We start from the raw sequence: 26,513 nt of genomic DNA, 5'->3' as shown, positions 1-26,513 counted from the left end.
TTACATCTGTTGCACAGGATAAGTTAATCAGAGTATTATGGTTGATTTAACACTTTATTAGTTTACTACATGATTCCCTATATGTTCCTTCATAGTCTGGGTGACATTAGTATTAGTTTACAGTGTAGGAAAAAATGAATAAAAACATTAAATGAGAAGGTGTGTCCAAACTTTTGACTGGTGCTATAAATACATTTTAATATGTATTATGTAATATATTTGCAAAAAATATATTTAACATAATTAGGTTAAGCTCATCGATTGGCCATGCTAGCCACACTGATACATGCCCACACTTGACAGTGTAACTGGCCTCCAACACACCCACAAGAGAGGAACTTGGAGCGAGATGAGCAACAGGTTGGATTAGTGTTTGTGTCCACTGGCATGGCTGGAAGCATTGTAATTAATTCATATTGGTATTGCTCCTGGGCTTCCCTACAGATTGCCAGTGCAGTTTATTTTGTCCATACACCTCTATCTGCAGGGACAGTCATACACATGCATTTGTTAACAAGCTGAGAGACTCAAAAATGGCTTCTGAAAGAATCATGACTAAGGCGGTAATAGAGTAATGTTACAGGATTTTACACGAATGCAACTAGGCTCATTCAGCTCCACTGTATATAAGTTATATAGTGCAGTTGCAGTGTCTCAGCCTGAATTGGGAATGTCACTGTAGAATCAATTCCATATTGAAGCTGTTGCATTAAATGTCGAGGCTAAACTCAAATCTTGTACTGCTACAGTTCAATGGCTATAAATTGTGCTTCAACCTCACATCTAGGATATACTAGCAGGGTGCACTAATGGGGATTAAACCTGGTAGATGATGAAACACATAGACACTGGCCGACATACAAAATGTGGAGTGTGTAGAAGAATTCAAATTACAGCAACACTACTTGTTAAAAATGATGAACACACACACACACACACACACACACACACAAAAATATATATAAGCTACAAAACCATTTAATAGTCACATCTCAACACCTAAATCAAAACTGAATCATAAGGTGTCTTGAGATTCCCACTAGTGCACCACACTATCACCTCTAACATAATCTAATCATAATCTATGAATCTTAATTAATAATCTGTAGAGCATTCTGTGTCCTGACATCCTGCGTCACCTGAAAACCCTGGAATGAAAGGTCGACACTGCAGAGGTGTCAGAACTGAAGGGTCAATGTCACAAGAGCCCCTGAGACCTAATAAAGCCAATCTATCACAGTGCCAAACCCTCTATCACACATCGGGTCTCTCAAGGTCAGGGAGAAGTGCTAGCATTAAACCAGGGCCAACGTGAGCAACAAGACAATGACTGACGGTGTTTCTGTTGCCCGGCAACACTTAGTCTTCAGGAGTGGGCGAGAGACATTGATGGCTGGAAAGATACTAAAACCTTTTGTACAACTCTGCTGCTTTTAATAGAAACTGACTTACATAAGGAGGCATCATGTGACAGATATCGCAAATACAGATTGTGTTTTTCTTTACAAAAATTCAGATACATAATTTGTATACTTTCATGTAAATACACTCATTATCAAAAATAGAATGTCAGATTTGGCATTTGGTAGTTATGTCTCTGATATGCAGATATGCAAAGGAATACAGGTGTGTCCCTCTTGGTGAGAGATCAGTAACTACTAGACATGCATCTGGATAGCATTATTTTCTCAGGGGATCCTGGGAAATTTTTCTCTTTTTAATCCCGTCCGGATTGACCATGTATGTGTTTTTCTCAGACATCATCTGAGAAAATTAAAGGCTGAATTACCTACTGTTTTTTGCTGAACTTTGTGGTTGTCCAGTAATTTTAGTCCTGTTTGGACTCACATCTCTGAGTTTCATCACCTTGCGTTTAATAAAATAGCTATTTTATCCACTGCCACGCACTGTAATTACACTGCCAGGAAATTGTAGAATCTACAGGCCCTGTAGATCAGGATACCATATGGAACCTGTATGCCTTTATGCCCAACCATCATCCCAACTTTCAAACATAAAAAGTTTCACTTTATTCCAACAACTCCTTCTTGGTGCATTATATTTTTGGCAATGAGTGTAAATGCATTTAAACTCAAAATACTCTTCTAAAACAAATGATCCCCTCTAGTGAGGGACAATATTACATATTTCAATAAAAATACATACAGTAAATAATACATATGGTAATACAGTACAATGTTTCTGTAATTTTGTGTATGTGTTATTTTCCAAGTAGGATAAGGCACAACCTCCCTAATCTCCTGTTTTGTAACCTGGTAATCATAAGACTTTGGCATAAATCTCCCACTGATAAACTCAAGCAAGAAACAGAGTGGTCCAAGGTCCAAGACTGAGCAGCCCACTGAGTCTCTGGTCTGACTGGCAAACATGTAAAGTGAAGCATGCATTGCATAAGATCCTAACTGTGCTGCACTGGTTTCTTGTCTTTCTTGGCTCGAGGGTTGGGGGAGGGTGAATTTGAGCAGGGGGGCTTCAGTTTTTGGGGTCCTGACAGAGGGTGCAGTCAGGCCTCTGGTCCTCCTGTTGCTCCAGCTGGATGGTGACGGAGTGGAAGCTGTAAGTGGTGAAGCAGGACTGGGTGATCTCTCTCAGCACAACCTGCGGCTCTGTGGCGTCGTCTGAATGGACAGACATGGGGAAACAGCATTAGTGTCTCATTAGTGGTCAGACCAGCAGAGCAGAGCAGAATTTCAAAAACCTTATTTAGCCTAGACTAGCAGTCTTCTCCCAGCAGATCTCTGAATCATACGGGTTGACACTGATGATGTTTTGATTTAATAGTCATGCTGGGCTACTGCTTCTGATCACAGGGTTACAAATCTTAGTTGAGACAGTTTTGTTTACATTCTGTTTGATTAGCTGTTTGGACATCACTGATTTGCAGTGTGGAACAGTAATAACCAGAACTTTATAAGTGATGGATAAGCAATTTTTATTATCGTGGGTTTTTGTTTTTAATCCTCCAAACCTAGTAAATAACTAAAAATCTAGGGAATTGGGTCTCTGAATGTATCAGTATCAGCAGATATTAGTCCAATCTTTTTGTTTGTATAAATAATTCAACAACAGTTTACATCAAATTTGCTGCTGATTAATACTAAGGTAAAATCTCTTTTTTCCCCATTTTAGCTAGGCCAAATGTCTCACCCATTCAGCTGCTACTCAGCTGTATATCCCCTGGTGATGCAACAACACAAGGAGGGTGAAGAGCACCATCTATCCACCCAGAGAGAGAGCAAGACCAGTTGTGCTTTCACTGGGCCCTGGCAGTTGATGCCAAGCTGCATGACCAGGAATCGAACCAGCAATCTCCTGATCATAGTGGCAGCGCTTTATACCGTCGCCCCCCAAATCACTTTATTTTTAACAACAGTTAAACTATGATTTGGTGTTTCTGTATCGTGTGTGTATAAGCATTAGCATTAGACTTCACACGGTTATGAGCATGCATTCAGTTTACTGGTTTAAATACTATAGATATTATAGTTTCAGATATTATATTGTTTTTTGCTCCACTGTAAAATAGTGATACACACTGCAGACTTAATCTAAATTGATTCATTTATCTTCTGTTGTTGGCTGGGCAATAATGACTGGTAACACTGTGGTTAAAATGAAAACTCAGAACTGGATTGGGTTTAAAATAGTCAAAACCCAAATTTATATCCATTCAAATATGCCTGTTTTGGCCCCAATATTGAGACATATACTGGTGTCCAATCGGAACATCCCTACTCCAAAATATGCTGGAGTAGGGCCCTTCTGTACCAGAGTTGCCCACCTCTGTTTCAGAGGCTAAATTCACATTACAAGCCACATTGCTCAAATACGATTTTTTGCTCAGATTAATGGTTCACATTCACAAATGTAAGTGATCTGTATCTTTGTGTAATGTGAACAATCTGTCCCTGAAACGCCTCACATGCGCACATTGATACGAGTAAATCTTTCGCCTTCTTCACCAACAACAAAAAAAAACTCGTATTAGAGAGTCGACTTGTAGCTTTATAAAGGGAAATGGATGAGTTAGCAGCTCATATGTGGAGCATCTTTTGCTGGAGTGGAGAGTAAACAGCTGATCTGAAGTACATGCTCAGGTCGAGGAGGTGAAAAAAGGTCAGGTGGTTTGCTTTTGCTGTTTTTATAGCCATAGCTGCACAGCTGCACCAAGAGATGTAGTGTTTGTATGAGAGAGAAGCAAGTAGCGCAGCGTAAAAGCAAAAAGATGCATGAATTGCGATTTGACCGTTCACATTTATGTCGCATGTCCATAGATTGGGTACGTATCCGATTTAAAACCACATATGAAAGTGGCTCAGATCTGATCTGAAAAAAAAAAATTAGATTTGGCACGTTTACATAGCAATGAAAAATTGGATCTAAGCCACATTGAGCAAAAAAACAGATTTGAGTCACTTCAGCCTGGTAATGTGAACATATCCATAGTTACCCAACCACAGAGAAAAATCGCCCTCACCTATAGCCACATGGGCAGAGAGAACAGCCTGGTTCATGGTCAAGGCCCAGATGTGCAGGTTGTGGACTGCTTTTACTCCCTTCACAGAGAGCAGTCGCTCTCTCACCTCCCTATAGTCCACACCTGCTGGAGTTCCTTTAAAGAAAATAAAAAGACATAAAACACAGGGTTAAATATGGTCAGTGAAGCTGATAAGATAGACAAAGAGTGTAGGAACAAAGAGGTGGTGCTTATGTTATGGCTCATAATACAAAATACTTAATGTAGAATGATATAATTTCATTTTTACTTTATTTAACTGTAAAATACAAATACAAACACTATTAATCAGAAATCCTCAAAATAGACCAGGCAAGAGCACAGTCTGTTTTGTATTCTGCTATGAGCTAACTCCTAAGATGCAGGTGCAAAGTGAGACTGTATATCTTTGCTAATCGATCTTCATGCCTCAGTCATCGAGCTGTGTGCTCGAGTGCATATTTAAGTAGAATACACTCCAGCTGAAGCAACACTATACCTTTTTTTACACAGAAACTGAAAAATGGTACTTGATATTATTGAAGGCTATATATCTTTCTCCTTTCTGGCAATATCTGTTTTGTCTGCAAAGACTGTGATGTGCCTGCGACAACATATCCACAATATATGTTCAAATGTTGCCATTCAGCTACTTTAAGTTGCACTTATTTCTGATACAGAATGGCAAATACACACACACAGCTTGTCTGTTCCCGTTAAAGAAGTATTGCTTATTGAATAGGACTTTAAGGAGCAGAAGAACATCAATAAATAACAATAAATGTTCTTTAAAATTGTATTGTTCTTAGAATGTTCTGGTAACATCAATGCAATGTCAATTGTGTCAGTGTTTTAATTTTTAGTTCTGGGAATGTTACTTTTTAATGTTTCAATAATGGTAGAATTAATCTAGATAGGAATGTTACCTGAGAAAGTTCTACTAACATGATGAAAATCATTACTATGTCACACATTTTCAGAATGTTCATGGAACTTTTTTCTGTAGAATTACAGGCTAACCTTCCGGAAACCTTTTCAAAACATTGTTAGATGTTCTCATAACATTCTCTGTTTGTCGGGATTGAGCTAATCAGTGGATTAAGCTGGGGAATGATGATGCTTCACCCAGTATTTTTGGAATGAGTTAGGAATTTGGTGATGTAGCTGAATACAATCAAATCCTCTCACTAGTGCTCATGAATCTAGTAGAAAGGTATTCCTGGAAATTAGAGACAGTTACAAAAGCAGGAGAAACCCTTTTTTAATAAAAGCCATCAAACTAAGCTGAACTGCTTGAATTTTTGCACCAGGAGTAAAGGCATTAAGTTATCCAAAAGCAGTGTGTAAGACTGGTTGAGGAGAACATGCCAAGATGCATGAAAACTGCATTATTCCACCAAATATTGATTACTCTTTTGATTTTGTCCAGAGCTGTACACAAGAAAACCCTATTCAACATTAGTATTAATGTTTTTGAAGCAAACTTGAAACTTGAAGCTGCTTAGGAGGGATGAAGTTGCCAATACCTTCCATTAGGACCACCAGGATGTCCCTCATGATGGTGAAGGTGGTGCCCAGGACGAACAGTGAGAACAGGAAGGTGCAGATTGGATCTGCCATCTTGTACTCAGGCTGTATAAAATAGTACAATAATAGTCAGTCAGATAGCTACACTGTCTTGGACTGAAGTAAAGTAATTATAGAGAGCAATGTTGGTGCAGCACTTTTCACATTATCTCTTACCCTGAAGAAGATGATGAGGGCGCTAACGAGTACACTGATGCTCTGCAGAAGGTCACCGATCACATGCACGAAGGCTGCCCTCACACTGGCATTCTCCTGAGTCTTCTTTCCAGTCGTTTTGTTTTCCGGATTGTGGGAGTCACCATTAGCATATGCATGGGAGTGACCATTCTTCTTCTCATGGCTGTGGGCACCACTATGGCTGTGACCATGTCCTTGAGAGCTGAGGCCACCATGACTGTGGGCATGTCCTGACTGGTGCAAAGTGAGAGCCATTCTGCAAGCAAAGAGCAAGGGGGAAGAACATTATGGCCTCCTAAAGGCAAACACTCCCAATAAAAGGACTCTATTGTTTCAGATGAGGTTTTTACAATGGGCGCATTGTTGTTTTAAGTGAATGGGTCTACTGTAAATACTAGGAGCCAATTGTAGTTTAGCCTAAGGCAAAAAAAAGAAAAAATCTGGGCCAAAATATCAGCACTACAAGCCCAAGGGGTCACTGTATATTCCTTACTGCTGTGCTCTAAACTACAGTGCATTACAAGGATTTCAGGCAGCGAGTAAACACTGAATAATGGCTCATAATGAACGCCTGCTGACAACAGATGAAGCACATTTCACTCACATGATGTTGGCCAGCACAGCGCAGCCAGAGGTGATGAGCATGACAGTGCCCTCGATTTCATAATCATCACTGATAAGACGCTCTACTGCCAAGTACACCAGCACACCAGTCACCAACCAGATGGTGAAGACGGAAAGGAGAGCGCCCAGGATCTCTGAGAATATAAAGAGTACAAGAATGCTAAGATGCTAAAAGCAACATTATGGACTAGCCATGTTCAATGTATATTTACATATGTCTTTATATGTTTTCCCTTCATTTAGTCACGTGTATATCATCGCTGTCCTATGAAAAACATTTATCTCCATTTTTGTCGATTTTTAGTTTACTACATAATTTGAACAGATAAACTGTCCCTTACACTGTGCAAAACTTTCTAAATGAGCAGACCAATAGAAGCTATTCAAAATAAGCTGAAATAAACTCTTTTTACATTGACTTCCATTGAAAGTTTACAAGGCTTTTTTCTCTCTCCTGTAAAGTTGCTGTTTTGAAGATAAGTGTTTTCCATTGGACAGCGACGATATGCATATTCATTGTACCCTATGTCCCCTTGCTTTCTCTTTGTTGAAATATTAATAAGCAACATTAAAAAGCAACATTAACAGCTTTAAATCCATGTTGATGCTCCACTGACTGTAATAGAAATAATAATGTGTCAGTCATTCCCGGTTCAGGCTGGAATTCTGCTACTGCACTTTGTAACTTTGGTGAAATTAAACAAAATCACCCTCCAGGACCATGCAATGCTGCATAACCTGAGTCATATTTGTGTAAAATTGTGTGTCATTGCTCTACCGCCTTAGTCCACATCCTTTTTTCACTTCAGCTTGTCAACAAATGCATTTGTACAGCTGTCCATTATGGGACCCAGAGCTTGATTTGTATTAACTGTAGTGGAGGAAACATAAATTCTACTCATCAACTTTAGGGAGAGCCCAGGTGCACAAAATACCAATTCTCACATAACACTGATTTAAACTGAATAAAAGTGATGATATTAGTAATATGTTTGATTATTGCCTGTCATGACGGATGGTGCCAAACGATTCATGTTTACTTGTTTACTTCTCTACAGGAACTAGACAAGCTGTGTGTGCATTTGAATGGATTTGGATACGAATCAGCAATTGGTATGGCTGCATGCACAAAAAGTCGGACTTATGGGGTTTAACTCCTGGACAGGGATTAAGCCTTGCCCTGCACAGCGAAAACTGGAGAGTTGAAATTTCAGAGTTAAACAGCTGAGAGTTGATTTTCACTCTCAAAGTGTAATTTTAACTCATTCAGATTTAAATGGTGTTCAGTGTTGGAGTTATTTGACATAATTGAATATTTAAGTGTTAACTCAAATACACCCAATAAATACTGCCCAACTCCACAGAGATCTAATTAAACCCCACCCAATTAAACTCATTATTTGTATAATTGGTGTGTTCCCTCAATCCTAACTAACCATCAGTGTGTAGTCTTGCCTACCAGGGCTACCTTCCATTGGGTATTCCAACATATTTTATATAATTATTGTTTTCCTAGCCAACGGGTTGTAGGCTATAAGAGCAAGTTACAATTTCTGTACTGTAACTTGTGTGACAGAATTGTAGGCAATGCACTGAGAACTGCAATGCAGGATTGAAGCCCCCATGTAATGGAAAAATGCACTGGCAGGACGTAAGCAGGAAAGTTTTATTCTGTATTAGGAACCAAAAATACAAGCTAACCTCCCCTGAATAATAATTCAATTATAAATAGTCATATCAATTGACCAATCTTCTTCTAATTATTTTTTAACTATTTTTTAGTGTTAGCGTAAAAAAATTATGGAGTTAAACAAAAACAAATGTGAGTTAAAAAGGAACTCTGACAAGGTGTTAAATGTTTAACTACTTTATTTAAATTGTTGATTTAATTCCAAAGAGTGTGGAGCTATTATAAACACTGGAAAAGTGTTGAAATCAACTCTGCGGGAGTTAATTTAACACTTAACTTTTTGCTATCTAAACTATACTTTCTTTTTAATCCCTGTTTGGAAAAGTGCCCCATAGTGCATTTATGTCTAAATCTATATTCATTTACTTATTATTTTTAATGAATTAGAAAAGTACAGTACTAGTAGTAGTTCTGGTTGCCAGAAAATCTGTATTTAATTTTTACTAGCCTAAATATCAATGGCCTAAATAACTCAAATGATGATAGTTTTATATTTTTACAACCTTCTTATAGTAAAGAGTAGCAATATGGATTCATTAACTTTATTTATGCAAATTTATTCAAAAACAATGACTGTGCTGTCTCACCTGCTCGATGCCAGCCGTAGTTGAGTGTGTGTGTAGCAGGCCTGGATGACAGCCACAGGGAGCACAGGCTGATGATGAAACTGGTAAAGTCCACCAGCAGGTGGGCAGCATCCGTCATCACAGCCAGACTACCAGCAAAGTACCCACCTGTTCACACAGCCATGCATACACACAGATACAGGAGCAAGCTAAAGTAGGTCAACCTCACACAGCTACAGCAAATACAGTGTTTGGAGTATTTTTGCCACAGCTTTATGGCAGAGAGGAAATTTGCAGCACGCGTACCTAAGATCTCTCCCACCATGAAGACCAGACAGACCACCGAGACGATGTAGAGACGCTTCCTGGCCACTTTCTTCTCCTTCTCTCTGTCCTCAAAGGCACGACTGCTGTCATGACAGTGCTTACTGTCCTTCAGCACCATGTCCCCTGAAGACACACTGGAAATGAGGAAGGAAAACAATGAAACATATAGATAATGGATATAGATAACGTATAGATAATGGATATTGCACAATAACGATTTTTTGGGTATAAAATATGACATGTAATACAAGCTGTAGCTAAATTTCAACAAGTAATTTGACTGGTTAAAATGTAATTATACAATAGGAGAGGGAGAGTCCATGTCAATCAATGGCAACATACATTCATTCATTGTCAAACCTCTTTAATTTGATATAGCCTGATATAATAACAAAAAGATGTTATTAGTAAAAATGTAACATTAGCTTGTAATGCTGGTGGCATTTTTAAGGTAAATTGTTCATATAAGTAAAAAATAACAGAAAATAACAGAAAAAAAATATGAAAATGGGTTGCAAACAATACTATTATGATCTTTTTCAGAAACTTAATATTAGAAAAATAAAATTCAGTAACAAGTAGCCTATAAAATTAATTCTTACATGTAAAAATTCCCTTAGCAAAAACTAAAATAAAATAACGGGAATCGTGTTTATATTAGTGATACCATATTATTATATAGCAAGTTTTAAAATTTACTAGTAAAGATAAGATATATTTTGAAATTCAGTTCAAGACCAGCTGGTGAACCAGAAAAAAACATACCCTATGCTGGAAGGCTATCTGGTTAACTAGCAAAGGGTATGTTTTTCGGGTGACCAGCTGGTCTTGTGCCTTTTTTAGCAGGGAAATAATTAGTGTGAAATAAAATATTGAAAATAAGTACTTGAAAGCTAAATCAGCAACAGAAAGTGGAATTTCTACTATACAAAAAAAGACAAAAATCTTGAATTTAAGTTAAAACTATTAAAATATTGAGTTTCAGAACCTCTAAGGAGTTCCAAAGTTGGAAATACATTATTCCCTCAGTTTAGAGCTTTGATTAAAGGTCAGGGAATTAATTATTATTTATCATTAGGAATTATTTATCAAATGGAGAGAACAGATTACGTCTTCAAATATTATTTATCTTGCTTGAAACTTTGGGGACTTTTAATTACAGATTGTAGAGGTGTTTGGAATTTACAGAATTTACAAAATACAGCTACTTAAAATATGCGGATGCTACTTTACTATTTATAATAATTATTTTATTTACGTATAAATAAAAATGTTATAAGTCTGTGGTTTATTCTACTGGACGCCATAGTAGCAGGGCTGTGGTATGCGGTCAGGAGGAGATTAGGCGGCCAGTTTCACACTAATCACACTGATCTGCTGCTCACGCGACCCTGTAATGACTCAGTTAGTGAGAAGTGACGTCAAAATACGTCAGAATGATTTTATCAACATTTTAAAACAATCCAAACGTTTAAATAACATTTAAACAGCGTACACAGTGTTTTATACCTCACTGATTAGCACTGTTTGATCAGTGCTGATTGCATCGTCTCATGTGGAAGTGAGTTTTAGCTTTAAGGCTGCGCTCCAATATCAGTAATATCAGTGTTAGTCCAAGTGTACTAGCTTGCCTACTTGATTCATACACTTAATTGCTGGTATAAATACTAAGGTATAAAAATACTTTTGTATAAGTTGAAATATCAACTCAAGCTTTTTACTTCAATAAAAGTACTGCTTTCAAAACTAAAAGTAATGTAAAGGGGAAAATGCTATTAATACATTAAAATACAATGCAAGTAGTTTTATTCTCAGTACTGCATATATACAGAAAATATAGAGGATTAAAATTACATTCCTTCCCAAAGTAACAGCAAAAAATAATTTAAAAAAGGAGAGACACTAAACGTAAATACAACAAGGTCACAGATATAGACATACAGGATACAAGAGACACAAGACAAATAGTGCAATACAAGAGTAAGTGTGTAGCAGTTATGTTAGGTATGTTAGGGTGGGATTAAGAGGGAATCACAGTACCAGTATATAAAGAACTGTATGAATAGTAGAGCAAATATGGAGGTATAAAAACTTAAGGCTGGTAAAGTGACAAAAGCTAAAGAGAACATACCAAGATGCATGAAAACTGTGATTAAAAACCAGGGTTATTCCACAAAATATTCATTTCTGAAATATTGATTTCTTAAAACTTTATGAATATGAACTTGTTTTCTTTGCATTATTTGAGCTCTGAAAGCTCTGCATCTTTTTGTTATTTCAGCCATTTCTGATTTTCTGCAAATAAATGCTCTAAATGACCATATTTTTATTTGGAATTAGGGAGAAATGCTGTCCGTGGTTTATAGAATACACAACAATGTTAATTTTTAATTTTTCTCAAACATATACCTATAAATAGCAAAATACAAGAAACTGATTTAGAAACTGAAAGGGTCTCTTATTTTTTTCCAGGGCTGTAGAATAATACAGACACATTTTAAAATAATAATCTGGGTTGTGTGAAAATGTAAGGAGTAGAAGTAAAAGGTTGTCTGAAAAATAATAATAACTCCAGTAAAGTAAAGATAACCAACATTTCTACTTAATAAATTAACAAATGATTTCCAATAGCAAAACAAAAAAAAAAAAACAGAATAGCATCAATACTACTGTAGTAAGATTATGTGGATTTGAGACGCAGCCTAACTCTCAGCACGGCTCCTAAAACTCTCTGCCCGGCTCGTAAAACTATCTGCCCCGCCCCCTGCCCCGCCCCTTTCCCTCCAGTCGCTGCTGCTGAGGATGAGGGCGCTGCGCAGAGGTTGCGCACCGTGTGTAAAAGCCCCACCAGCCCCCACCCACACAACACAGATTATTATTTTAAATTAAGACAAAAAAGTGAAAAATGCATCAGACAAATATCAAACAGACTGGGAAAAACCAACGAAACACAGTAAGGTAGTTATTTTACACATTTTAAAAGTACTTTTACTTATTTTTAAATTATTCACTGTAAAATTGGCATAATAATCTACTTTACCTTTCCATGGTGATGGTGTACATGTTGGCAGCTTTGTCCTTCACCAGCAGAGCCTTCTCCGGGTCGCTTTTAAACATATTCGCAGTTTTCTAACTTCTGCCTGCTATTAAAACTCTTAAAGTAGTAAGTAAAGTATTAAAAAAACTGATATGAAATAAAGAAATGACTGTAAAAGCGTATTTCCTTCTGTTTTTTTTTTTTAGATAATTATTATAGTCTATTAAATTTTAAATGAATAAATCTCTGCTGATGTTGAGGACTGTGGGTCTCAGCTCGCCGCTCTCAGCATCCTGAAGAATCTTCTAGGATCTGCTCAGGAGCTTTTTGAAGCCTTGTGACTCGGAACCGTGTGCAAATGCTGAGGCTGCTCTGCTCGCAGCACCTCGGGCCAAGTCAACAGCACGAACCCTGCCAGCAGAGACTGGAGAGCATGAGGTAAATATAGGTCTGAAACGTCAAATACGTTTAGTAAAATGTCGAACGGCACAACGTGCCAATACCGGAACGGATCCGGTTTGTGATCCTGGACCAACACTGGCCCAGCTCTGGACCTGATGTTAGTGAAGTCCTTAAACCTTATTTGGGCCACATCCAGTTAGACCCGTGCCTTCTCCGACCCGAATCCGAAGTCAAACTTTACTTTGTCTATTTTAATTAACTTTGTATAACAATGTGGAAATACTTAACAAAAAAGAAGACTATACCAAGTTAACACATTTAGGAATGCTACATTTTATTAGAATTCAAAATTAATATAATTTATTTATCTGTGTAATGGTTTTTCATTAGTATGATTTAATACCGTATTAGAATGATGATGAAGGGTGTAAAAATATGTTAAGTTTAAAAAAATACTTCTGTATCTGTATCCTTGTTATATCCGTTATTTTTAACACCATTTAACACATTTTATACTATTTCTTTGAAGGAAAAACGGATACAGATCAGTACAAACCACTCAACATATTGTTTTACCTTTCATAATTTTCTACTATATTAAATCCTAATATGCCATGTACCATCAATAACACCAAGTAAGTAAAATAATGTATGATTATGTACAGTACCAGTTAATTTGAACACATCTTCTCAATCAGTATTTTTTCCTACATTGTAAATGAATACTGAAGTCATCCAGACTATAAAGGATCACATAAGTAATCATGTAGTAACATAAAAGTGTTAAACAAACCAAAATACTCTGTGAAGCATTTAAGCTGGTAACTCTGATGAACTGTGCAACTAATTCTTGCTCTTTCTTTCCTGGGGCGGTCCTGATGAGAGCCAGTTTCATCATAACATTTTTACGGCCTTAGCCGTTTTGGATTAACTGACCTTTATTTATTAAAGTGATAATTTTCTTGAATAGATTCTGCCCTAATAATGGATATTGATGTGGCTGTGCTATAAAAGCCATTCCAGGTGACTCAACCTCATGAAGCTGACTGAGAAAATGCCAAGATGTTAAAATATCAGTGTCTTCATGAGGGAGAGTCACCTGGAATACTTTTCTCAGTGTCTTGAAGGAGTTCCTCAAGGTGCTGAACTGTAGTTGCTGCTTTTCCTTCACGCTGTGAAGCTCCAGCTCATCCCAAATCACCATCTCAGTTAATCAGGTTTAGGTTAGGAGGTTGTGGAGGACAAACACTTTTTTTACTGTTTACTACAAAATTCCATATGTGGCCCTTAATTGTTTTTATTTCTTTAATACTAATCTACAGTGTAGTAAATAAATCCGAATTTCTGACTGGTACTGTATGTAATTATGACATTTTAGGGAAAAATTCTAAAGTATAAATAAGAAACATTTAATTAATACACATTTATAATAAATACGCATATGGAACTGACTCCATTCACAGCCCTGAAAAAATCAGATCCCTGTTGCATTTAGGTTAAAAAAAACCCAGATTTAATTCACTTTGATTCCTAAATCTAGCTTGAAAAGATAGAATTTAACATGTCCACACAGCCTGAAAAAATCAGATCTGTGTCACATTAAAGCAAATTTAGCAAAAGACTTTGATGAAACCTTTGATGAGAGGCAGTGATGATCAATGACTTTATACCAGGAGGATGCGACAGATTAAAAGACAAATTAACAGAAAAAACAGGAACAAAGGGATCTGAACTCTGGATGTTCAAAAATGAACGTTATGAAATTAGTAAATAAAACGCCAACAGTCCTACCCACACACATTTTCTAAATTTCATGTTTATTTGGTTCAGATAACCAAATGTTTTACAAAGGTTTGATGTTAAAATACACGGTCGCAAATAAGTTACAAGATGTTTTTTCATTGGCAATGACAGGCTCCTTCAAACTTCACAAAGAAAAGGATTATCAGTTGTACGACTTGCAGACATTGGAGCAGTGATACAGTAAACACGCACATCAGATGAAGGCTTTAACCAACAAATTCCTTATGAGAAACATTTTAGACCCATTTTAATTCAGTTAAACTTCTTTGGAAATAAATCTGTAACAGAAAAATTACCACAATGCTCCTGAAAAAAGGCTATACACTTTTTATGGACAATTAAAACATTGGGCCTTATTCGCCAACCATTCTACAGAAAAAAAATCTTCATAAAACACACTTACATTAGAATGAAGATTCTGACAATCACAAATTTTATATATTTTTTTACGACTACGATGGGATCCATGCTTATACAATGACATGCCAAAAGTCATGGAATATCTATGTGCAAATTGATTATGCTAATAGGTAACAGGGTAAGGTAACAGTTTGGTATTGCCCACACCTGTGTAATTTTGAGATGTTACCTTGTAACCACTAAAGTCCCAGAATGCTCCTGGCAAGGTAACGTGACTTATTGGAGTTTAAGAGAGGCCTGATTCTGAAGTGGTGCTGTAATTTAACTTTTCTCAATTCACAGTGTAAGGTATATGGTGGACAGTGCAGTGGGTGGTAATGATCCACATTGAATGCAGGAGGCCTCACACGTACATGTCCCATGAATTTTGGCATGCCACTGTAAGAGCACCGTTAAGAACATTTTTTGCTGTCTAAAAACACATCATGAATCTGATGTAGATTTTTTTTCCCAGGCAATCTCTCAAACACAAATGTAAGAGTTATTGGAGAATGAGGCTCAATGTTTTAAATCAAATATTCCTAAACATAAAATGAACTGAGAGGGAGGCATCTACCTTTGGTAGACAGACAATAAAACATATAGACTTTCTATTAACATCAATTCGGTGTCACATGTACCATGACCATGATGAAAGCAAATGGTTAAAAAATAACCATAAACATATATTGTTTGCACTTCTACCATTGGAGCAATAATGGAGCGTTGAGCAACCTAAAATAAGCAACCATCTCCTTGCAGCATCTGGGAACTCCATAGTACTTGGACACAAACAACAAGCAATATGCTGAAATAGTTTCAGTATTAAAATACTGCAGCTGCTTAGGATACTGCAATGATGATTTTTTTCACAACTCGCCTACTTTAACTACTTCTAAACTCTAGTGAATTCCCCAAAATGCACTACATAAATACAAAAATAGTATCACAGCAAATCTCAACCACTATCAGGCAGTTCTACCAGGGAGGTGGCGATCCCAACAGCATGAGAGAGCGAGAGAGAGAGATCTATTATTTTTTTACCGGTGAGCTGCTTGATTTGATAGTGCCTTATCAAATCAAAGCACTGTAACCTCTGACTGTGACATGATTACATTGGTTTAGGACTGCGTGCAGCTTTACACCAATAGCATTTGTGTGATCAAAGGTCATCTCTCTCTTTGCGAGGTCTTTGTGAGGTGCAGTGTTGATAACAGAGCTTGAATTAAGTTAAAGTGTATGTACTGGTGCCACAATGCGAAAAAGTTTTGCTTATAAATATGTCACAGTCAAAAGTGAAGAGTAGTTTATGTGCATAGACTCTCTAGATTCTGTTCCAGGGCTGGTCATACAGGCTAATGAATCTGAATGACAGCTAGACACGATCTCTGGAGTCACAAGAACTTTGCTCGCTTTCCTTCCTTTCTTCATTTCGGATTATTTCAAGTTAAATATACACTCATTGACAAAAAAAGAATAACACACTTTTGATTGCTGCAAAACTTTGCATGCAGTTATTTCTCAGGCAGGTATGTTAGTGCTGAGTCAAGATTCTTGTAGGAATCCGATAACGGTCAGGCTTGAGTATGGAGACCTCATGGTGAGAGCTTCAATCCAGCCTTTGCTGTAGATTGATACACTGCCCAATCTGCTTGTGTGATGATGCTCTACCAGACTGCAACTCTTTCTAGGCCTGCCTGGTTGCCAATTTATCGGCAACTGAGCATTTATAAGACCAGCTGGGACGCCAGCTTCAGCAACCAACAATTGTACGGGATCTATAGGCCATAAAATTCCATAGTATGCCTACATGCTGAACCATATTCCATGTTGTATCCATGCTAAAGCCCTTACAGGGTACTAGTAGTTTTCACTCTCATATTGTAATTATTTAAACATTATATTTACGCTTCAATCCATTTAAACAACTCCTTATTTACGCACTATTGTTTTTTTTGTCAATTAGTGTATATTCAGACAGTCAGGCTAAATTCTTAAAAACGTTACTAGTGAGCTTATGAGACATGGCATATGTAAAGAAAAAAATCATATTCAGGGGTCAAAAACATGTAACAACCCTTCACACAGATTTTACACAGGCTTCCCAGCACATGGCCTTATACTGTCCAGGACACATCAGCATACTGATAGTATGATGAGTCAAGAGAAAGCACAAGTAAAGGTCAGGGTCAGTCCTCTAGACTAGGGTACGGGTACGGAGTGAAAGCTGAAGCTTGAGTCTTATGGGAGGGAAAAGTGTTGAACTCAGTCAGATGGGCTGTAGAGATCACCAGAAGAGGGCAGGTGGACATGGCCCCCCGTTACACTGGGAAGCCGGGAAAGGTCCGGAAGGCTACTGAGGCGAGATCGGAGCTCCTTGCGCACCTGCGACACCTGTGCCAGTTTCCGTTTGTACTCCTGAAAGGCACAAAAAATACAAATATTAAGATCAGTTCTTAGGAATACATGCATAACAAATCAAACAATATTAAATATAAGAATTGGTGAAAATTAAGTATTTCATTGTTTTTTTCCCCCAGACCAACAGGGCCACACACACACAATCTAGTTGGTCCTGGTATGACAGGCTCAAATAGAGGATATGCACAGTAAATTAATTTACTGCTTAAAAGATTTTTCTTTTACTTTGAAAGCAGTAGTATTACTGAGTTGAAAAAGTATTTAAATAAATGGCATCAGTGACCTGACAAGCACCCCCGCATCATCCAATATATTCATTTTAAAAACAAAGCAGTCTGGTACATTTTTAAAATGTAATAACTCTTTAAATTTTGACAATATTTTAAATAAAAAAAAAACAAACTAAACAATATAAAAAAAATCACACAGCAATTTATTTATATTATACTGCATTAAAGTGCTCTTTCACACACTCTGTGCAATAACACATTCTGACCAGAGGTGTCTTTAAATCCCCAAAACCTACAGACTGTTGCTTTAACACATTTACTAAATGCCTAAATCACACTGAGGTGTGAAATGCAAGCAGGAAACAACTGCAAGTACACTTTAAAAAGGCTTCTTTTTACATTTCCAAAAGTAGTTGGATTGAAAATCTGAAAAATAGGTAAAATGTTTTGTTGAAGTTTGAGTTTACTCAGGATGCACAGCAGTAAAGAGAAGCATTCCTTGGGTAGTAAACATAGTATTTCACGGAAAATAATCAGATTTATAGTTTTCAAATAAGAGCATTAAAGACAGAATGTACTTTCTGTTAATGTTCATTTTAAGGATGAGATTCATTCAATTATCACTAAAGCAACAAACCTATTGTTGCAGTCATTTAAAACCTCATATCTCCAAGGGAGATATTTCAAAGGAAATTTTACTTTTATTTAAATTTAAATTGGAATTAAATTTCTATTAGTCTATTTATCAAGGAACATTAAATGTCCAGGTTGAATGTATGTCTAATTATAAGACATATATGTTTTTTTTGCGTTATTAACTTCCTTGTGCTATGACTTTTATTAGATCCTATGGATCAGTATATAAATCAGTATACATGCAAGGCAATACAAACTGGCTCAGTTTTTGCCAAATTATTTCAGTTGGGGGAAGCCAGAAAACCACTAATGACTGCAGATTTTAAGACGTGAACAGATTTGCTTATACATTTTGGCTAAATAAAAAACTATTTAATTAATTATTTTGCTACTTTTTATGACCCCAATGGCATACTAAAGTAGGGTTAAACATTAAACTATATAGATGTTTTTTATCTTTTAAGAAAAACTTAAAAACCATGTTCATGTTATTACGAGAACCTATTGGTTTAAAATGCTTTGTCATTTTTTAATTTTGGTAATTATATATAATTACTGTTCTGCACACACCATGTAATTCTTTTTTACATTTTGCCAAGTATATATACACCAAAAGAAATGCCCCAAAATGCTATGCATCTTTTCACACAGATGTCCATTGAAAGTTAAGAAAATGTATATACAACTCTTTTTTGGAGAGTTTTTTGTGACGACAACAACATACAGAGAGTAGATGGGGTGAAAATAATCCCCATGAATGATACATTTTTAGGGCTAAAGAGTTTAGATTACATAAAAATTGAGTGGGAATCTTAAGTGACCCACATAAGAGAGATATTAGAGCCGTTATGGAACAACCAGTGACAAAATGTTGAGTGGATAGACAGGTATTTGTATTATTTTTAATTGGAAACAGCAGCATTGCTGGTTTAACACCTCAGTGTCGCTGCTGTTTTAAAAACCAACCAAATTGGTTAAACTAAGAAACTACTAATGAAGGTCTAGATAATGACTGAGAAGTATACAGCTACATAGGGTTTAACTGTTGAAAATAGCAACTCCTTTGTCTACCATTGTGTGATTGTATACTACAGTCAGTATGTGTGGCTATATAGTAGAAGTAGACGGAACTGGATATTGAATGTAGGTAAAACAGCCAAATGGGTGCAACTGAATTAAAGTAACCAAACATGAATTTTGGTAAATTGGTAACATGTACATGTGAAACCATCATCTTAAAAAATAACACAGTCAAGAATTGGGTATTTGCTTTCATTTTTATTTGGTTTGTAAGAATAAAGAAGACATGGTACACTGCCGCCTGCTGAGACCTGTTGACAAAGGCTGAAGAGTTAATCAATCCATATATAAAAATATACATATGAACTACAGTCATACTTACCTTTAAACACATTAAATGAATTATCACAATTTCTACAGCAATGATACAGTGGCATGCAAAAGTTTGTGCACCCCTGTTCAAAAGTATTTCGAGCAATTGACAAACAAGTGAAGTGAAACTGATCATAAAAAGCATAAAGTAAAAAATAGTTAGCAACATTTTTATGCGAGATTAGTGGATTATTAGTGCAACAGTATAGATTTGAGCTCTAGAATAGCATTCAGAACTAGTTGCTGTTATGGCTTGTTTCCAGTTATAGTCAGATTTAATCGGGAAAAAAGCTGAATGGATGAAAAGAAGATGGCTTCTCAAGCAGGATAATTATCATAAACACACTTAAAATTCCACATAAACTACAAAATACTACTAGGTACAAACTAAATGTTTGGCCATGTCCCCTACATTCCACCGATCTAGCCTTTCTAAAATCTTTAGATAGGCCTTTAAAAAAAAAGTCAGCACATAAAGGACGAACGATATCACAGAACTAAAAACTTTTTGTAAACCAAAAGAAACCAAAGCAAGAAATTAATAAAAAACTGTGAAATATATATATATATATATATATATATATATATATATATATATATATATATATATATATATATATATTTATTTTTTTTGCATTTAAAAAAGGGCATAAATAGAAATTCACTTGCTTAATTATTTACCGGTACCTGTCTTGACCAGGGGTGCCTTAAATTCTGCATACCACTGCCTTTTCACACACACAAGTCTGTACTACCCTCTAGTGGACAAAAGCACACCCACAGACAGTCATAAGAAAATGCACCAGAAATGATAAAAGAAGGTTAGCCAGGTGTGAAGGTTAGTAAAAATTATGAGTGGATAATAAAATAGAGGAGGTATACGCACTTCTAGTTTCTGTTCGTTCTTGGCTAGGCCATCCCGCTGGCTCTGTAGAAAGAGACTCAGTAGTCGTGTGAGCTGTCGCCGGTCATCGATCTCGGCCGCCAGACGCCCGCTGTAGTCCGCTAGCATCATGCAAGCCTCCTCCACCAGCCTGGACAGCCGTTCTCCAGACTCCTTATCTGTAAGACACACACAGGCCAGGCCCAGAAAACATTAACTTAACCAGGCCCAGAACAGCAACTATAAACAAGCAGAACACCAACCAAACACTTAAAACCAAAAATTCATACAGACCAGGGTGTGCCATGAACTGAGAACATTTATCAAGATGTAGGAATATAAGTGGTCTACGCTCCTATTTGTCTAGACCCATTTCCAACTGTTCTACCAAGATAGGGTGAAGACTAAACTGTCAGCCTGAAAGACACCCAGGCACCAGCTGAAGGTGGCATTCCTATAAGTAAGGATGCACCAATGTGGGAGTTCTGGGATGTCAATATCAGAGATTACATGTGTACACATCTGCTGATACAATTATAACTTACCGAGAGACAAGATACCCGAGGATAGCTTTGCAACTTTAAAAAGTGTAGGACAATTGTAGTAGTGCAGCTAGCGTTGCTTGGTCCTTTTCCCTCATACAAAAAATACAATCAGCAAGTATTGGTGTGAAATATCGGCCAATGCTGATGATACCCTCGTTTCAGAAGGACTGAATGAAACACCTAAATTCAATGATTAAGAAGTGTGTCCCAATGCTTTTGTCAGTGCAGCACTTTTGGTTTCAGATGTGACTGTGTATCTTTACATGCTTTAAAATTAATAACATCAACACAGTTCTAAGGCATCAGATAGCACATATGCGGACACACACCTGTGACTCTGTGCAGCAGGGAGGAGTCCTGCACCTCAGGGGGTAAGGCAGAAATCCTCTGACGCAGAGCCGAGTCGCTCGACGCAGCATTCTCCAGCTCCTGCAATGCCCGGATCAAATCTGCTGTCTGAGACAGACAGGGTGATTACAATTTGGTACAAAATGGACAGACAGTTGGTATACAACAAGAGTACAAAACAGTCCCCAATAAAGGCAATTCTTTACTACCTGTGGAGGTTCTGCTGGGGAGCTTCGAGAGGCAAAGTCTTCATCGCGTGCTTTAATCTGCTCATATGGCCGCTTCTTGGCCTTCTTTTCTCCATCTAGGACATGTAAAAAAGACATATGTTCAGTATTAAGTCCTTTTCCCTGTTATGTTTCTTTTAACAATAACTTACAATATCTCCTTAACAGTTCACAGCTAAATATGGCTTATCTACACCATTGTCCAAAACATTTAACTGTCAGTCAAAATGCTTAGAAATAACCATCGTTTAACTCTGCAGGTTATTCAACGTCATCTGTTCTAGCAGTTTTCAGTCACTGGGTATTTGTCTAATAATGGAAGCATAGCGGTCTAAAGCGCTGCTACTATAATCAGATGATCACTCGTCTGAATCCCAGTCATGCAGCTTGTCAGTAGCTGCCATGGCTGATTTCACATGAGTCAGAGGAGGCATGTGCTAATCTTTACCCTTCTCGTGTTGTGGCTTCACCAGTGATGGGGGATATACAGCTGAGTAGCAGCTAAAGGGTGGGAAAACCTTGAAAAACACCATGAAAACTATGGATTTAACAGTTTTAGTGATAAGTCAGATGTACTTACGTAACACCTCTGTGAGTTTTTCCAGCACGTCATTCTCATACACTGCTCTCTCTTGCCAGATGGACAGAACCCGATCCAACTGCTTCTTACAGCCATCTTCTCCTTCACTGCAGACAACGTACACAAAATCACAATTTAGAAACAGGACTTCAAACAGACTTAAACATGTATTTATATCGACAAAATGAACAACCCCTCTGCAAAAGGAGTATGAACTGTGAGGCCTCACCTAGAAACATGTTTAAAGGCATCAATAATGACTGGGGCAAAGTCATCTGTAAACTCTGGTCCTTTCCTCTTACTGTTCTGGATGACATCGTTTGCAAGATAAAGGAAGGTCAGTTTGCGAGGAACCTGGGCTGAAAAAAACAAGAAAGAAAAAAGTTTTAAAGACCTATACACACAGATAACAACAACAGAAACTATAACATTAATTAAAGTAACATCAACAGTGCAAAGTGCAAGGCTGTAAGAGATAGAACCATAGTTTACCATAGTGGCCATGATCTTAGAAGATGCTCCTTCCTAGCAGTTCCCAATCTAAATTAAGGTACTTAACTAAAAGTCTAGCTAAGACTATGTAAGGCCAGGTAAAAGTGGCCCAAATCTGATCTCTCTCATTATACGTGAACTAGAAGAATCATATGGGACCAGCAACACACACTAAATCAGAAATTTTGATTTGGCCCACTTTTATGGGGTAGTCCAACACATATATACAATACACAGAAATGTGAATCAGTTTAAACAGCCCTATCAAAAGTCATGCCCTATTTTTTTTACATTAATGAGATGGAAAAAGGCATGTGGAAAAAGAGAAAAAAGAATGACAATGAAAGAGGTTTTCAGTGGCAGAACATCAAGGTAACAAAGCTCTTAAATATTTGGGGTGAGGTCTCTCTTCAAAATAATTAGAACACCTTTATATCACAACTGCTCTGTGTTTCTAAAGAAATGACTGAACTTACAGACAGCAGGAAATGTCTGCAGTGTCACTGCAATATGAAATGTAAAAAAAAAAAAATAATAATACATAAATAAAAATGTAAAAACCAAGAACTCAAAAATGGAAGTGGCCGAGGTGTGCTTCTTCCAATGAGCTCAAGCACATGTGATAAGCCCAACCGTCACTGCCACTGGAACCGGTTGATAGTTGCGGGCTAAAATGAAACCGAAACCTCATGTGAAGCATAGCTCTTTTTGCATGTGTCTGTTCAGACATAGATCACTAACATTTCACTGTGAACAGGCTTAAATAAATATCAGATTTGGTGAAAATAAGGATTTGTGACACTTTTATCTGCAGAGTAAATGTAGTGTATATATATATATATATATATATATATATATATATATATATATATATTTATTTATTTATTGATATATTGATAGACATTGGTTTTTGTGAATTACATATATTCTTATGAAAACATGGACATTTTTAAACCCATTGAACTCATTTAAACAAAATGAAGGGTTAAAAAAGAAGACTTAATACTATTAAAAATATATTTATTTACCAGAGTCTAACCAGTTCAAATAGTTTTTACCTTGAATTTTACTGAAAGGTGGACAGATTTCATTTCTATCATCTTCAATAAACATCCTCAGTTCTCACAGCAAACAGTTGCTCATATACATATATGTATAGGGTATATAGGGTATTCTGTAGTGTTGAATAGCGAAATTATATTGTTAAAGACCCAGTACTTCTTCGACCCTTTCCCTTGGAGACAGGGTCACTGTTGTCATAGTGAGTGTGTATTCTGCCTTTGTTGATTAAACCTCAGGAGAGGCCAGTGTGTATAAGTAACCAGGAAAACTAAGCTACTGCTGTATATGAGACTCCCTATGAAAGAGCCTTTGCTGATCCCTTTGTAACGCTTAAGGCCATATTCAGACATCGCTTCCCCAGGCTAATCCCTCCTGTGTTTTTCACTCACAGGGCTTTATTATAGCTTTTGTTCGGTTTTAATAATCTTGTCTGATGTATTGTTTTGCAGTAGTCAATACTTCTATTGCCAACTCCATTATCTTTCATGGCTTGGCATTAACGATGAGCTCTTTACTGGCATATATAATAAGTTTTTCACCCTCTACACTACGTTGAAAAGTTTGTCTCACTGCTCCACATCACTGCTACATACTTCACTAGTGTCACCTTCACCCACTACAACCTGGAACAAGGCTGTTTAAAAATGAGGATATACCGCTATACTGATATTATGTATAGCTGAATTTTAGATTATTTCATGACCGACTGGATTTATTTGTTTATTTATTTCAGGAGAACGCTAGATTAATACAATGCTCTATATTATATTATATTATATTATATTATATTATATATATATATATATATATATATATATATATATATATATATATATATATATATATATAAAAATATATAAATAATAGAGTTGTTACTGTAAAATGTTCATATTAAATTTACATGAAGACAAAAAGTATAATGAACAATACAGAATAACCAGAGACTGTAAAAAAAGATGGACGCCGTGTCGCCGTTCCCATTCATTCAATAAAAATGAAGCCAAAATCTTCCGCCATGTTGGCGATCCTGACACCCGATTCTGCGCAGTAGAGACCAGAGTAGGGAGAAAGACTGTGGAGAGACAGCCTACTCATTTATATAAAATATAAAAATTTGACAATATAAGCAGAGGTTACACTAGCTGTTGCATTTAAATAATGGAGGTAGAATTACAGTATATTAGAAAAAAACATGATTGAAATGTTGTCTGTTTTGCCATTGAAACCTATGGGGATGAGTGGGGTTACACAGCTTTCTGAAACCGAACAGCAGGGGGCGCCCGACCTGTGGTGGCTTCACTTCTGAGAGACGATGCTCTGTCCAGCTATATACAGTCTATGAGAACAACTAACAATTTCATATTTTAGGGAAAATAGTTAGGATCGTGTGAGCTCATCTGTAGAACAAAGCTTGATTCCAGATTTATCCTGGACATCACCAGCCAGCGCCCCAGAGGCTGTGTTCAATTCCATCATCAGCTCACCCAATTTACCATTATTAAGCTCTGATTTACCAAACCAGCTGTTGATCTGATGATAATAATAAAAAAGTAGTAGACTCATATGAGGAGAGGTCAGATGTAAAATAACTATTATTTCACTGAGTAAATACCCACTTACTGCCAAATAAGGAGCTCTGCATTATTCTAATTTTCTCAGGAAAAATACTTACAGTACCACATAAGTATGTGTGTGTTAAAAAGCAAAAATAAAGCAAGACCCACAACTAACATAGCATACAAAATATTGTTGCAAATATGCAAAAAAAACAAGCATCTCAAACTCTGTAACTTTACAGAAAAGAAAAAAAAACTTCTAAGCTTTCAGTTTATTTATTTATTCCAAGTAATGTCATTTAGGAGCATTTTTGGAGCAATTCTGAAACAACACAAAGAACATCAGATTCAAAAGATGTCAAAGTGAAAAACAGAGTTGAAGTTTAAAAGGTTGTGTCAAGAGTGAGACAAATTAGAGGTAGACAATATTATTAAAATAATTTAAAATATCTTTGCTATGCTCCAACTGATTATGTATAAGTGCTTGTCTCTAATTAGCTTTTGGCTAATGAGCTAATATCAGCCTGGTACCAGTAATGTAATTCTTCCTGACACATCTGGTAGATGAGAGAAACATTCTATGACTGATGTTATAAACATGCCAGTCATGAAAATCAGTGGCAGAAACCTTAGTGATGTACCAGCTATTGCCCAGGCAGACACGCTCCACTTACAAACAAAAATGAAAAAGTGCAATGTGCAAAGTGGAAATAATATAAAAGACTATTAAAAAAATATATACATTTGAATAAATAAAAAAAACTTCTGCCATTATTTTAATTTATTCCAATATCACTGAAACAGAAAACAATTCATTTGTTGTTGTAAAAACACATTATTAATAAGATTTTTAAAAATATTTGTTAAAAAATGTATCTGCATTTGGGGACTGTAATGAAGAACAATAATATATATATTTTTTTTACATAAATAGCTGCAAACATCAAATTCATGCAGCATGTGAAGAAGTGATCTGCCGTGACTTATAAAGAAACGTATTGGACAAATAATAT

At 36.6% G+C, this 26,513-nt stretch overlaps 1 protein-coding gene across 3 annotated transcripts in view; it reads right to left on the bottom strand.

The window, feature by feature from the left end:
* Nucleotides 1–1,412: 1,412 nt before the first annotated feature.
* The window catches only part of slc30a8 (solute carrier family 30 member 8), a 28,701-nt gene continuing 3,600 nt past the window's right edge, over nucleotides 1,413–26,513 (bottom strand). Inside the window, exons 2-14 of one of the 3 annotated variants that reach the window (XM_049475475.1) lie at nucleotides 22,620–22,749; nucleotides 22,391–22,497; nucleotides 21,793–21,887; nucleotides 21,565–21,691; nucleotides 20,694–20,869; nucleotides 17,396–17,546; nucleotides 9,467–9,622; nucleotides 9,182–9,328; nucleotides 6,885–7,038; nucleotides 6,260–6,536; nucleotides 6,043–6,148; nucleotides 4,499–4,633; nucleotides 1,413–2,639 (exon numbers count right to left, since the gene is read on the bottom strand). In XM_049475475.1, the coding sequence (XP_049331432.1) occupies nucleotides 2,494–2,639; nucleotides 4,499–4,633; nucleotides 6,043–6,148; nucleotides 6,260–6,536; nucleotides 6,885–7,038; nucleotides 9,182–9,328; nucleotides 9,467–9,622; nucleotides 17,396–17,546; nucleotides 20,694–20,869; nucleotides 21,565–21,691; nucleotides 21,793–21,887; nucleotides 22,391–22,497; nucleotides 22,620–22,749 (1,907 nt within the window). In that variant the 3' untranslated portion in view covers nucleotides 1,413–2,493. Of the gene's footprint in view, nucleotides 2,640–4,498; nucleotides 4,634–6,042; nucleotides 6,149–6,259; nucleotides 6,537–6,884; nucleotides 7,039–9,181; nucleotides 9,329–9,466; nucleotides 9,623–12,527; nucleotides 13,123–17,395; nucleotides 17,547–19,635; nucleotides 19,747–20,693; nucleotides 20,870–21,564; nucleotides 21,692–21,792; nucleotides 21,888–22,390; nucleotides 22,498–22,619; nucleotides 22,750–26,513 lie in introns of those variants that run through there. The other 2 variants (XM_049475473.1, XM_049475474.1) reach the window with 2 other exon arrangements.

Source organism: Astyanax mexicanus, chromosome 3 (assembly GCF_023375975.1).
Source record: "Astyanax mexicanus isolate ESR-SI-001 chromosome 3, AstMex3_surface, whole genome shotgun sequence".
Classification (NCBI taxonomy): Eukaryota; Metazoa; Chordata; class Actinopteri; order Characiformes; family Acestrorhamphidae; genus Astyanax; species Astyanax mexicanus.
The sequence above is the reverse complement of the archived record's forward strand: the minus strand, read 5'-3'. Positions and strand labels throughout refer to the sequence as shown.